The sequence below is a fragment of the Sprattus sprattus genome (assembly GCF_963457725.1).
Source record: "Sprattus sprattus genome assembly, chromosome: 15".
NCBI lineage: Eukaryota > Metazoa > Chordata > Actinopteri > Clupeiformes > Clupeidae > Sprattus > Sprattus sprattus.
In genome coordinates, this window is record NC_137913.1 from 2784841 (window position 1) to 2799385 (window position 14545).

General features: G+C 47.3%; 2 protein-coding genes across 2 annotated transcripts in view; both read right to left on the reverse strand.

Moving 5' to 3' along the window:
• Window positions 1-4583: 4583 nt before the first annotated feature.
• On the reverse strand, window positions 4584-9969 carry bcl7a (BAF chromatin remodeling complex subunit BCL7A). The gene is made up of 6 exons (XM_080852912.1): window positions 9834-9969; window positions 7692-7773; window positions 6905-7001; window positions 6618-6800; window positions 5889-5959; window positions 4584-5534 (listed from the first exon to the last, which is right to left on the reverse strand). Exons 1-6 carry the CDS (start codon window positions 9923-9925, stop codon window positions 5454-5456), a joined length of 606 nt encoding a protein of 201 aa, XP_080709038.1. The 5' UTR covers window positions 9926-9969; the 3' UTR covers window positions 4584-5453.
• A 618-nt stretch (window positions 9970-10587) lies between these two features.
• Window positions 10588-14545, reverse strand: part of cfap251 (cilia and flagella associated protein 251) — a gene marked incomplete at both ends in the record, with an annotated part of 18015 nt that continues 14057 nt past the window's right edge. The window contains 3 exons of the mRNA XM_080851906.1: window positions 10588-10648; window positions 13078-13150; window positions 13459-13699. Of these exons, the coding sequence (XP_080708032.1) occupies window positions 10588-10648; window positions 13078-13150; window positions 13459-13699 (375 nt within the window). The remainder of the gene's footprint in view (window positions 10649-13077; window positions 13151-13458; window positions 13700-14545) is intronic.

A 14545-nucleotide genomic window follows, 5' to 3' on the forward strand; every position in this document is an offset into this window, starting at 1 on the left:
TTCAGACGCATACTCAAGAAGCTGTGATGGCAGACGCATACTCAAGAAGCTGTGATGGCAGACGCATACTCAAGAAGCTGTGATGGCAGACGCATACTCAAGAAGCTGTGATGGCAGACGCATACTCAAGAAGCTGTGATGGCAGACGCATACTCAAGAAGATGTGATGGCAGACGCATACTCAAGAAGCTGTGATGGCAGACGCATACTCAAGAAGATGTGATGGCTGACGCATACTCAAGAAGCTGTGATGGCCTTGACTTCAGACGCATACTCAAGAAGATGTGATAGCCTCGACTTCAGACGCATACTCAAGAAGATGTGATGGTTTCACCTTCAGACGCATACTCAAGAAGCTGTGATAGCCTCGACTTCAGACGCATACTCAAGAAGCTGTGATAGCCCCGACTTCAGACGCATACTCAAGAAGCTGTGATGGCAGACGCATACTCAAGAAGCTGTGATGGCCTCACCTTCAGACGCATACTCAAGAAGCTGTGATGGCAGACGCATACTCAAGAAGATGTGATGGCCTCACCTTCAGACGCATACTCAAGAAGCTGTGATGGCAGACGCATACTCAAGAAGATGTGATGGCCTCACCTTCAGACGCATACTCAAGAAGATGTGATGGCAGACGCATACTCAAGAAGCTGTGATGGCAGACGCATACTCAAGAAGCTGTGATGGCAGACGCATACTCAAGAAGCTGTGATGGCAGACGCATACTCAAGAAGCTGTGATGGCAGACGCATACTCAAGAAGCTGTGATGGCAGACGCATACTCAAGAAGATGTGATGGCAGACGCACACTCAAGAAGCTGTGATGGCAGACGCATACTCAAGAAGCTGTGATGGCAGACGCATACTCAAGAAGATGTGATGGCAGACGCATACTCAAGAAGCTGTGATGGCCTCACCTTCAGACGCATACTCAAGAAGCTGTGATGGCAGACGCATACTCAAGAAGCTGTGATGGCCTCGACTTCAGACGCATACTCAAGAAGCTGTGATGGCAGACGCATACTCAAGAAGCTGTGATGGCCTCACCTTCAGACGCATACTCAAGAAGCTGTGATGGCAGACGCATACTCAAGAAGCTGTGATAGCCTCGACTTCAGACGCATACTCAAGAAGCTGTGATGGCCTTGACTTCAGCCCCGACTTCAGACGCATACTCAAGAAGCTGTGATGGCCTCACCTTCAGACGCATACTCAAGAAGCTGTGATGGCCTTGACTTCAGCCCCGACTTCAGACGCATACTCAAGAAGCTGTGATGGCCTTGACTTCAGACGCATACTCAAGAAGCTGTGATGGCCTTGACTTCAGACGCATACTCAAGAAGATGTGATGGCCTTGACTTCAGACGCATACTCAAGAAGATGTGATGGCCTTGACTTCAGACGCATACTCAAGAAGATGTGATGGCCTTGACTTCAGACGCATACTCAAGAAGATGTGATGGCCTTGACTTCAGACGCATACTCAAGAAGATGTGATGGCCTTGACTTCAGACGCATACTCAAGAAGATGACATAGCCTCGACTTCAGACGCATACTCAAGAAGATGACATAGCCTCGACTTCAGACGCATACTCAAGAAGCTGTGAAGGCCACACAACCGGAGGCAAGTAAGAACTGACACATGTCGAAGCAGAAAAGGCCCTGCACGCTCTAACTCTCCCCTATGCTCACACGATGCAGACACTTGTAGTGAGGGCGAGACCTCAGCGATCACACACTCTGATCCAGACACTTGTAGTGAGGGCGAGACCTCAGCAATCACACACTCTGATCCAGACACTTGTAGTGAGGGCGAGACCTCAGCAATCACACACTCTGATCCAGACACTTGTAGTGAGGGCGAGACCTCAGCGATCACACACTCTGATCCAGACACTTGTAGTGAGGGCGAGACCTCAGCGATCACACACACTCTGATGCAGACACTTGTAGTGAGGGCGAGACCTCAGCGATCACACACACTCTGATGCAGACACTTGTAGTGAGGGCGAGACCTCAGCGATCACACACTCTGATCCAGACACTTGTAGTGAGGGCGAGACCTCAGCGATCACACACACTCTGATCCAGACACTTGTAGTGAGGGCGAGACCTCAGCAATCACACACTCTGATCCAGACACTTGTAGTGAGGGCGAGACCTCAGCGATCACACACACTCTGATGCAGACACTTGTAGTGAGGGCGAGACCTCAGCGATCACACACACTCTGATCCAGACACTTGTAGTGAGGGCGAGACCTCAGCGATCACACACACTCTGATGCAGACACTTGTAGTGAGGGCGAGACCTCAGCGATCACACACTCTGATGCAGACACTTGTAGTGAGGGCGAGACCTCAGCAATCACACACACTCTGATCCAGACACTTGTAGTGAGGGCGAGACCTCAGCGATCACACACTCTGATGCAGACACTTGTAGTGAGGGCGAGACCTCAGCGATCACACACACTCTGATGCAGACACTTGTAGTGAGGGCGAGACCTCAGCGATCACACACACTCTGATGCAGACACTTGTAGTGATGGCGAGACCTCAGCGATCACACACACTCTGATGCAGACACTTGTAGTGAGGGCGAGACCTCAGCGATCACACACACTCTGATGCAGACACTTGTAGTGAGGGCGAGACCTCAGCGATCACACACTCTGATGCAGACACTTGTAGTGAGGGCGAGACCTCAGCGATCACACACACTCTGATCCAGACACTTGTAGTGAGGGCGAGACCTCAGCGATCACACACTCTGATGCAGACACTTGTAGTGAGGGCGAGACCTCAGCGATCACACACTCTGATGCAGACACTTGTAGTGAGGGCGAGACCTCAGCGATCACACACACTCTGATCCAGACACTTGTAGTGAGGGCGAGACCTCAGCAATCACACACACTCTGATGCAGACACTTGTAGTGAGGGCGAGACCTCAGCGATCACACACTCTCTGATGCAGACCTCAGCGATCGCTCACACATGGCTCACACATGTGGCCTCCCAGAACACGTGTTCCAAACGAACCACACACTAACTGTCCTAACCGAAGGATGTTGAGTCCTGCCGCTGAGTGTTGCACTGTGTCTTAATGTCTTTCTGCAGCATCTGGCTAATGACAACACAACACAACACATTAAAACATGGTTACAAGGAAAAAGTACTTTTATTTGTTGTTTTTCTTATAAAACCAATAAGTACATATGGAATAAATAAGTGAAATGCAACCATTACCTCTGTACAAGACTTTACTAATGCAGAGTGAAAAACAATAAATCAGAAAACTAAACAAATATGGTCCCTAAAGACTACCATTCTAATGTTACCTCAGGTTCAGAGACACAACTTACACAAGGCAATAGTTTGGCTGGACTCTGGTAAAAACAAATAAAAGTAACAAAAAAAAGAAATTGTGGTATAAATATTTACATACCTTAGCTAGCAGATGTGAACAGAGTAACGAGAAAAATTTGTATGGAAACTTTTAGTGTTCTCCAGCACTGCTGGATCTATTCTTTAGGCATTGCATATTGCCCCCCCCCTCCCCACCCCCCTCCATGCTGTCACCAATGCTTTCGGACCAGGACCACTCTATAGTGTCATTTCGGACCAGGACCACTCTATAGTGTCATTTCGGACCAGGACCACTCTAAACAGTGTCATTTTTTTGTTACATTTGTCTTTCCCCATCGATTCTGTGGGACCACTAGGCTAGGGAATACATCGCTACTCTAACAAACGGCCATGCTAGCACACCCCTATGCTAAGATGCCACTACCATAGCAGGCTGCTATGCTAACTAGCACATAGCCCCCCACAAGCTACCGTTTCTTGTGGGTGAAACCTTTTAGCAAGCACACGTGACACTCCTTATATCCAAATGACCCATCTTCCTCAGCAGAACTACCTCTTCCTCAGAGTGGCTATGCTGGTTATTAGCTGCTAACAGATATGGAGAATGGCCTCAACTCTGCCAGCTGGCGCCACAGGCTGGCGTAATCAGTGGTGTAGTGGTCCCTGGAGAAGTGGGTATACTCTTAATTTAGCATTTTTTTAAGCAGCCCATACAGGCAGCACAGGATAAACACCCTGTTTTGAGAAGAGGGTATACGCAATGCTGACTGAAAAAAATAAGTGGGTATACTCCGTATACCTGCGTATACCCTGGACTACACCACTGGGGGTAACCCCATGACACGAGGCCCAAAGGATGAGCGATGACCGTATAAAAACTGCAGCGGTGTAACCGTGTGGAAGTGGACTCATGTGCACTGTCGTAGGTTACTTTAGGGGATTTGCAATGCTGGTGAAATGGTAACCTCCAGCATTTCACGGCACAGTGCCTACACTAACACAGACATCTGAGCCACCACTCCTGCCCTAAGGCATGTTATCTCCCTCTGGAACGAAATACTGTTTTCTGATTGGCTAACGGGGTGTACATTAAGTTCGTATAACCGGACACCTTGGAGGTAGTCCCAGTAGAAAAGTTAAATTGCCGTTCCTTATCAATGCTCTTGAATGGTTACCATTGACAACCAACGTAACGTCGTGGAGTTCTTTGCCCCGCATCCTCCATTAACTTTGTAGAACTGTACAGCTCGTCGGCCGTTATCCCTTACATATTGTGTGCACATGTGTGAGAAGGGGGTGATATGGTGTGCATGTGTGGCAGAAGGGGGGTGGTACAAAGTTTGGGATGAGAGAGAGCACTTTTTAAAAAAGTTTTTTGAGAAGGTCAGGAATAAAAATATTTAAAAAAATAAAACTTAAAAACGCACGTCTGCCTTGTTTTCGTGCTCCGGGGTGGTCATCTAGTGTATCCGGCACACGTCTGGCCATCAGCGCCACGGTCTAAAGAGTGTGTGAGTGTGTGGTGTGTGTGTGTGTGTGTGGCCATCAGCGCGGTCTTAAAACATGCCTTTGGCTGCAGACTCCTGTCACCGAGGAGAGGAGGCAGTGGGCATGAAGTGTGTGTGTGTGTGTGTGTGTGTGTGTGTGTGTGTGTGTGTGTGTGTGTGTGTGTGTGTGTGTGTGTGTGTATACTACAGCAGCAGGACAAAGAGATGCAGGGTCGGATGAAAACAGTGTGTCGACCCTCCTGAGCGCGAGGGGAAAGAAGAGGACATAGGGAGGATCAGGGGTTTCTATGGCCACAGTGCACTCGCACGTGTGTGTGTGTGTGTGTGTGTGTGTGTGTGTGTGTGTGTCACATCAGCAGCGGGTCTCACAGTTTTCTCTTTTTTTTCTAATAAAAAAACTAAGAAAAACCGAAACTACAGGAGCCTGAGGCTTGACCTAGAGAAAGAGAGAGGGAGAGCAGGGAGTGAGAGACAGAAAGAGAGAGAGGGCAGGGAGTGATGGACAGAGGGAAGAATGAAGAGGCAAGAGAGCCGATAGGAGGAGAGAGATCTCCGTAACCGTGGACACAGTTAGCTCTCCTCTCGACTCGCAGGGCCGCTGAACTCCAGCTTTCCCTTCTTGCTGGGTGGAGCTGAACTGTCTTCTGATTCCTAGGAGAGGGGGACAGACAGAACGGATATACAGGAAATGAATTGTCTTTTGTAGTTGTTACCTCCTCCTAGGAGGTTATGTTTTCGCCCCTGTATGTTTGTTTGTCTGTCAGCAGGATTACGCAGAAACGCATGGACCGATTTCCATAAAACTTTGTGGGGAGATTGGGTAATATAATGGCAATAATTGGTTAGATTTTCAGATGTCAAGGTCAAAGGTCAAGGTCACAAGGCGGAGGTTTGCATTCTCTGAATGCTCCCATTCTTGTTCTACATGTGAAGGCTCATTTTTAGGGCAGAAGATTGTTCGGAATTAGCCAGTTTGGCATGTGTGCATTACAAGTCCAACTATACCTGAGGAGCTTGGGAAGGTTCTGAGAAATCTTCCTGTTCTTCAGAATTCTTTCCCTCCTTCTTAGGAAATTCTAGAGAGAAGAGAAATCAACATCCAGGCATCATTTCCTATACTTTAGCACATTAGCGCCATCTTGTGGACACTGAATAGAATCAATACGGCATTTCTCAACCTTAGAATTCCTCCTATTATTAAAATTGAATATATAACATAATGTTATTATTAATAACCCTGTTATTGTAACTGAAAACTACGTCTGAGGGGATTTTCGAGGTGTCTGAGCCAGCTAACTAATGCTAGCATGCTACTACCCACAAGGTAAACAGGGATGTAAACGTTTTTTTTTGCTTAGATTTTTTTTAAGTTAAAATGTTTGTGTGAGCACTCAGACAGAGACAGTGTATGTGATAATGACAACAACTTCAAAGTGTGGGTGTGTGTGTGAGTGTGTGTGTGTGTGTGTGTGTGTGTGTGTGTGTGTGTGTGTAAGCTGTTCAAGGGTGGATACCAGTGTATGGAATACACTACTCAGGAAATAAAATCAGTGAAGAGAGTGTGTGTGTGTGTGTGTGTGTGTGATGTGTGTGTTTGAGAGAGAGAGAACATGTTGGTGTTTGTGTGAGAGAGAGAGAGAGAGAGGGAGAGAGAGAGAAAGAGAGAGACCATGTGAATGTGTGTGAGTGTGTGTGTGTGTGTGTGTGTGTGTGTGTGTTTTTTGAGAAACTCACCAGTCTTGCCGTTAGACGCGGGCGTGTCCTTGGCGGGAGACGGACTCTGTTCACTCTTCCCCTCCGTGCTGTCAGTCTGGGGCGCTGTCACGGGTTCGGGGGCGGGGGCGGGGCTTGTGGTGTTACTGGTCTCCTGCTTCAGCGGAGAGGAGTCAGCGATGGAGCTCTGGTTACTGTTGTCATCTGGGGGAGAGAGGGAGGACAGACTTGAGTGTGTGAAGGAGGAGAGAGGGAGTAAAGACGTGTTTAATGAGTGAGTCTCAGGTGATTATTGATTATTGACTGACCATGCATGTCCATCATCCCCGGGGAGGAGCTGTTCTCCGGCGTCGTGAGCTCAGACCCGTACTTGTCATCCTTGCCCTTCTTCTTGCTCTTGTTCTTCTGTGGAGACACGTCACACACGTCACACACACACGTCACACAGGAGCTGAACTCACACACACGTCACACAGGAGCTGAACTTACACACGTCACACACACACACACACACAGGAGCTGAACTCACACACACGTCACACAGGAGCTGAACTTACACACGTCACACACACACACACACACACAGGAGCTGAACTCACACACACGTCACACAGGAGCTGAACTCACACACGTCACACAGGAGCTGAACTCAAACGTGCAACACTCTCCAGCAAGAACTAACGCTCAACGATGAACACATACTGAGCCAAAGAATTCTCCAAGAAATATAATTACTTAGTCAAAAGTAAGAATTCTCTTAGAAATATAACTATTTAGTCAAAAGTTAGAGAAAAAAACTTCCAACCAGTCTTCATATGTTTACATCTCACCAGTAAGTAGATGCTGTTATGCAAATTATGAAATATCCACATAGGCTACATAAAGCGCATTATTTGAGCGTCTTTGAGAACTTTTGAAAAGCTCTATATAAATGTGATGTATTATTATTATTATAACATTATCAGCTCCTGGTGAAACCATTGCATTTCATGTTGGAAATGCAACAGATAGGCCTAGTTTAAACAGCTCCCAGATTATGACGTTGGGGCACTAATGTACCATGGGATATGGACTCAGCAGCCTGGGTGAACTTACATCATCAGATTTGGGCTCGGTCACCGGAACCCACTTGTAGATCCTCAGAGAGGTGTCTCCTACAGTCACCCACTTCTTCTCCCTGAGAAAAGAAACAACTTCAATACACAAATCAAGTAGGCATTGGCAGTGGTGTAGTGGTCCCTGGAGAAGTGGGTTTACTCTTAATTTTGCATTTTTTTTTAAGCAGCCCATACAGCACAGGATAAACGCCCTGTTTTGAGAAGTGGGTATACGCAATGCTGACTGAAAAAAAAGTGGGTATACTCCGTATACCTGCGTATACCCTGGACTACACCACTGGGCATTGGCTGGAGATGCATGAAAGACCATCCACAACGGAATGTCTAGGCCGACTAGTGGGGTACAAATCTCTTCCAATAGGCAAGGTCCTGAATACAGTCTTAAACAGTGGAACACTAGCGCTAAAGTTTAATTCATGTATTATTTAAGTTAATGAACTTGTATAGCCTATGTTCTGAATACAGTCTTAACCAATGGAGCACTAGCGCTGTGGTCTAGAGCTTAATTCATGTATTATTTAAGTTAATGATTTAACTTTTATATGTTCTGAATACAGTCTTAACCAGTGGATCACTAGCGCTGTAGTCTAAAGCTTAATTCATGTATTATTTAAGTTAATGATTTTACTTTTATATGTTCTGAATACAGTCTTAACCAGTGGATCACTAGCGCTGTGGCTCAAGGCTGAGCAGTCAACCGACAAGACTGTTTCGAAACGGGACAGCTCTTCTTCTTCGCCGCCCGCGACACAATGCCACGAGCAGATCTGCTCCGGAGAACGACACGGCGTGATCCCGGGACAATGAGCCCCCCCGGCGGGCATATGTTGATAACGCCCCCCTCGCCAACACGATTTCCACAGTATTCTCTAGTCATCGTTTGTAAAGCCAGCTGCACAGCGCTCTGTTTAGATGTAATGTGATGTGCTCGAAACTCTATTGCTGTTTGCAACAGACTGCTAAAATAACTTCAGCCAAACTTTGCGTATGCCTACGGAGTTAACTGTAGTCCATTCAAACAGGCTAGTGATCAAAACAGCCAAGCTTACCGAGTTAACTGTAGGCTAGTCCATTCAAACAGGCCAGTGATCAACATGGCCTAGTTACACCCACTTCTGTGATGGACATAGGCTACTTATTTTATATCCAACAAAATAGATTAGTCAATTATAGACATTACTTTTTAATGTTACAAAAGAAATGTAGAGCAGGCTACAATGTATGCAACCTTCACTTTCATAATGCTAGGTTTTATTAAGACCAATGACAATTTTTGTTTGGTGTTGAATATGGGCGTTTTGTTCTGCCAACCTGCCTAAATCTCTTGAATTTTCAAACGTGTCAAAATGATAGAAATACACTTTATCAACAGAACTTTAACAAAGTTAACAGCATAGCCTAGTCTAGATTATGACAACACAATATCGACCTTGTCTCAAAATAAAACAAAAACGCATAAAACATAAACATGCTGAAAATAATGTATTCAAATGTATAACACTCGCTCAGCTACAACGTTCAATTTTTAAAATAGTCCCTTTCCCTATGTTTTTTTTCTTCAGTTAAACGCAGTTGCGTGTGGAACTTGCGTGCTATGTCTCCCAGCCCCCAACACACGCCTATTTATGTCCTGCTGGAAGAACCACTCCAAGCGCTACATTTAAAACCCCGGGAACGTGTAAAAGTATTCTCACTCCACACCGCCTTCGTTCTGGGCGCGAGTGACACTCACTAACTGTAGATAACTAACGCCGATTGCAACGTCCCCGATTCACTGAACATTCCGAGCACACAAAGCGCTCTCTAGCCGGCATTACAGGCTCAAACAGCAACGGCTTCATGTGACTGCAACGAAATGGCTTCTAGGTTCAACCCACATTAAATTTTAATGGAAGAAAATCGTCTAATGTACTCAGTAATACTCGGTTAAACATCGCCGGCACGGCCACTTACAGGCGCGCTTCCACGGTACACCTGAGCCGAAGGAAGATGCCGACCAAAAATCGAACTCAATAAAAGCGCCTTCTTTGGTTTCATTACATTGTTTCTCCTCGTTGTCTCTCCTCCCCCACAGTCTTTCTGTCCTTGGATAGCGTGTAATGCCTTTTTTTGCTCTTACCATTTTCGTACTTTCTCAATAGCGGCCATAACCCGCTTGATGTCATCTTTCGCCCTGCTCCGGGTCTCCGCGCGGACCGACCTGCCCGACATTACTGCTGTTGGTAAAATATCTTTTTAGCTCGCGCCGGCTGTTTAGACACAATGCGAATGCTCAGCAGAGGATTGCGAGAGCGGCTCTGCGCATGCGCGGACTACACACACACTCTCACAGAGAGAGAGAGCGGTGTGCCCTGAGGGCTAGAAGCACAGACCGTGGCTTTCATGCGGAGGAGCAGAGAATGTACCCGCTCGTTGGTGTTCATACAAGAACACAGAAGTATCTCTGGTAGAGCCACATCTAATGCATCGTCTACACACTCATTTGCAGTGCTCATTTTCAGGCGGTTTGGGAGAAAACGTGGAGGAAGCTGGACTGTTATTAATGTTTTATGTGTATGTTTGATTCCCATTTCTGTTGTCCCTTTTATTCACTTCATAATCTTGCTGCTATGACACCTGAATTTCACTAACGGGATTTATAAAAGTTTATCTTATCTTATCTCTTATCTTATTAATGACAAACCATGTTGTAAAAGATACCAATCAGATCTCAGTGGTCAAATCAGACACGGATTTCGCCATTTCATCTTTTAATTTTTTTTATTTAACTCTGTGAACCTAAAAATAACAGAAGTCTCATATTACAATGCTAAATGTCTTAATCAGAGAATAACAACTTTATTTCTTATGAAAATTAGTTGGCTTTCACTTGTTTAGTGGACACTGTCGAACAATGGGGCTGGCTTGAAGGAACCACCATTCAACAGCTGTATTCTGGGGAACACATGTTGCGTCTGCTTTTACACCACACGTCTCCAACATTTTTAGTTCTGTCCAACAGATGGTATAAAAACCCACGGACATCACAGGATATTTCCATGTGTTTAAGGAGGTCCCTCCTCCCATACTGTTAAAATGTATCATATGGTGTACATGAAAATGTATCATTGGTGCTTAATGTTGTAATTGTGTGTCATTCAATTGAAAGCAGCAGGGAGTGTGTGCTGGGTTAGTATTTTTGAGAGTTACTGTGTATCAACTGCTACTCTAAAACTAGTGGCCTAAGAACTGTGTGAGGCCATAGTCATTGCCCTTAAGTGTCTTTGGGAGTATGCTGTGGTTGAAGTAGGTTCCATAAGAGTGTGTTTATGACAGTATTTCATCTGTGTGTTTCGGAGGCAGAAGATGCTGTGGTTGAGATAGGTTCCATAAGAAGTGAGTTTATGACAGTATTTCATCGGTGTGTGTCGGAGGCAGAAGTGTGGAGGTGTCGGAGGCGGATCCTGCAGCCTCTTGGTTGCTAAGAGGAAGCCCCAGGATGCCTTTAACAAATGTTTCCAAGGTGATCTCTGCAGGGATCTCTGTCTCTAGGAGTTTCTCTGTGTCTACAGAGAGAGAGAGAGAGAGAGAGAGAGAGAGAGAGAGAGAGAGACAGAGAGAGAGAGAAAGAGAGCGAGAGAGAAGGAAACAGAGAGAGAAACACAATTTGAAACAAATAAATGAAATCTGAACAGTTCAAGGCTTTGTCAAAGTCCACAGAGGCTTTGATGTCTCCATGTATCCATTCTGGTGTCTGATGGCAGCGTCTGCTGCTCTGCCCACCGTCATGTTTGTCCTTGATCTATGTGAACACATGAGGGAGTAATCTCAATCTGTTGTCAAGCTAAATGAGTGTTTGTGCCTTTTTATCAATACCCCTGAGTTTTTAGCATGAATCAGCTGCCTACAACATCAGCTGCCTATTAATGTGTTGTAACTTTGGTTATGACCTCTGATGTTTGTTACTGATTGTTTAGCAACATCTCAGAAACACTAGTTGAATTTATTTCCATACTAAACTCATGCTTATGTAACCTGTGTGGTCTAGAAAAGCAGTCCCCGGACTCACACTCGCAACCTCAGGCATGGGAGGCAGGCGTGCTAGCAAGCAAGCTAAACCCATGGGAGGCAGACGTGCTAGCAAGCTAAACCCATGGGAGGCAGACGTGCTAGCAAGCTAAACCCATGGGAGGCAGACGTACTAGCAAGCAAGCTAAACCCATGGGAGGCAGGTGTGCTAGCAAGCTAAACCCATGGGAGGCAGACGTGCTAGCAAGCTAAACCCATGAGAGGCAGGTGTGCTAGCAAGCTAAACCCATGGGAGGCAGGCGTGCTAACAAGGAGGCTAAACCCATGGGAGGCAGGTGTGCTAGCAAGGAGGCTAAACCCATGGGAGGCAGACGTGCTAGCAAGCTAAACCCATGGGAGGCAGGCGTGCTAGCACGGAGGCTAAACCCATGGGAGGCAGGTGTGCTAGCAAGGAGGCTAAACCTGTTGGAGGCAGGTGTGCTAGCAAGGAGGCTAAACCCATGGGAGGGAGACATGCTAGCAAGCTAAACCCATGGGAGGCAGACGTGCTAGCAAGCTAAATCCATGGAAGGCAGACGTGCTAGCAAGGAGGCTAAACCCATGGGAGGCAGGCGTGCTAGCAAGGAGGCTAAACCCATGGGAGGCAGGCGTGCTAGCAAGCTAAACCCATGGGAGGCAGACGTACTAGCAAGCTAAACCCATGGGAGGCAGACGTGCTAGCAAGCTAAACCCATGGGAGGCAGACGTGCTAGCAAGCTAAACCCATGGGAGGCAGACGTGCTAGCAAGCTAAACCCATGGGATGCAGACGTACTAGCAAGCAAGCTAAACCCATGGGAGGCAGGTGTTGCCAAACAACATGACGTCCAAACCGACGTAGAAAGAAGCGGAGCTAAGAGCAGACCTGCTAACTTAAATCACATTGTTCCAAGGGCACAGCTTTGTGGAAGCTTATGTTATGGCAATCTCTTTAAATACACCAAGCCATCAAGTCACCGGATGCCATGAGTACCAGGCCCCTGGCTCTGTCAAGCTCCCAGAGACTATAGTATTGTTTTGAAGCTATAGTCTGTAAATAAAATTGAATTGAATTGAATTGAATTGAATTGAATTGAATTGAATTGAATTGAATTGAATTGAATTGAATTGAATTGTTTTGGAGCTATATAAATAATGCAATTGAAATTGAAAGTTGAGTGTGTGTGTGTGTGTGTGTGTGTGTGTGTGTGTGTGTGTGTGTGTGTGTGTGTGTGTGTGTGTGTGTGTGTGTGTGTGTGTGTGTGTGTGTGTGTGTGTGTGAGTGTGTGTGCTCAGTGTGAGCGCTCACCTTGCCATTTCATAGCGCCTGACTCGCACCTCCCACCTTCTGGGTTGGCCCCCAGCAGTGTGCTAAAACATTCCGCCAGTTCTTCCTCCGTCATGTGTTCTCCTATACACACACACACACAAACACACACACACACATAAGCAAACACACGCAAACACACACACACACACACACACACACACACCCACACACAAACAAACCACACCCACACACACACACCCACACACCCACACACAAACACACGCACACATATACACATATACACACACACACACACACCACACACACCCACGCACACACACCCACACCCACACACACCAACACACACACACACACACACACACACACACACACACGCACACACACCCACACACACCAACACACGCACACAAACACACACACACACACACCTCTGGCCTGCAGTAGTTCCATCAGTCGGTCTCGGGGGATCTGCACCTGTCCCGCGGTGGCGTCGGGGTCTGCACCCTCCCCCAGGACCCCGAGGGCCCACTGCAGCTCGGGCAGCAAGAGGCCCCGCACCGGGCGGTGGTTCACAAACAGCCGGATGAACTCGGGCAGGTCCACGTGGGTCACGTACTGGCCCGTCTCTGCATAGCGACTGAACTTCACCTCATTCTGCATGTCCTCCAGCTGACGCAAGGTGACAGGAGGGATGACGGAGGTGACAGGAAGAGAGAGGGACAGAGGATGGAGGAGAGAGGAAGAGAGAGGGAGAGAGAGGATGGAGAGAAGAGAGAGAGAGGGACAGAGGATGGAGGTGAGAGGAAGAGAGAGGGAAAGAGGATGGAGGTGAGAGGAAGAGAGAGGGAAAGAGGATGGAGGTGAGAGGAAGGGAGAGGATGGAGGTGAGAGGAAGAGAGAGGGAAAGAGGATGGAGGAGAGAGGAAGAGAGAGGGAGAGAGAGGATGGAGAGAAGAGAGAGAGAGGGACAGAGGATGGAGGTGAGAGGAAGAGCGGAAGAGAGAGGGAAAGAGGATGGAGGAGAGAGGAAGGGAGGAAGAGAGAGGGAGAGAGAGGATGGAGAGAAGAGAGAGAGAGGGACAGAGGATGGAGGTGAGAGGAAGAGCGGAAGAGAGAGGGAAAGAGGATGGAGGAGAGAGGAAGGGAGGAAGAGAGAGGGAAAGAGGATGGAGGTGAGAGGAAGAGGGGAAGAGAGAGGGACAGAGGATGGAGGAGAGAGGAAGAGAGAGGGAGAGAAGAGAGAGAGAGGGACAGAGGATGGAGGAGAGAGGAAGGGAGGAAGAGAGAGGGAAAGAGGATGGAGGTGAGAGGAAGAGAGAGGGAAAGAGGATGGAGGTGAGAGGAAGAGAGAGGGAAAGAGGATGGAGGAGAGAGGAAGAGAGAGGGAAAGAGGATGGAGGTGAGAGGAAGAGAGAAGGTCAGAGGATGGAGGAGAGAGGAAGAGAGAGGAAGAGAGATGGACAGAGGATGGAGGTGAGAGGAAGAGAGAGGGAAAGAGGATGGAGGAGAGAGGAA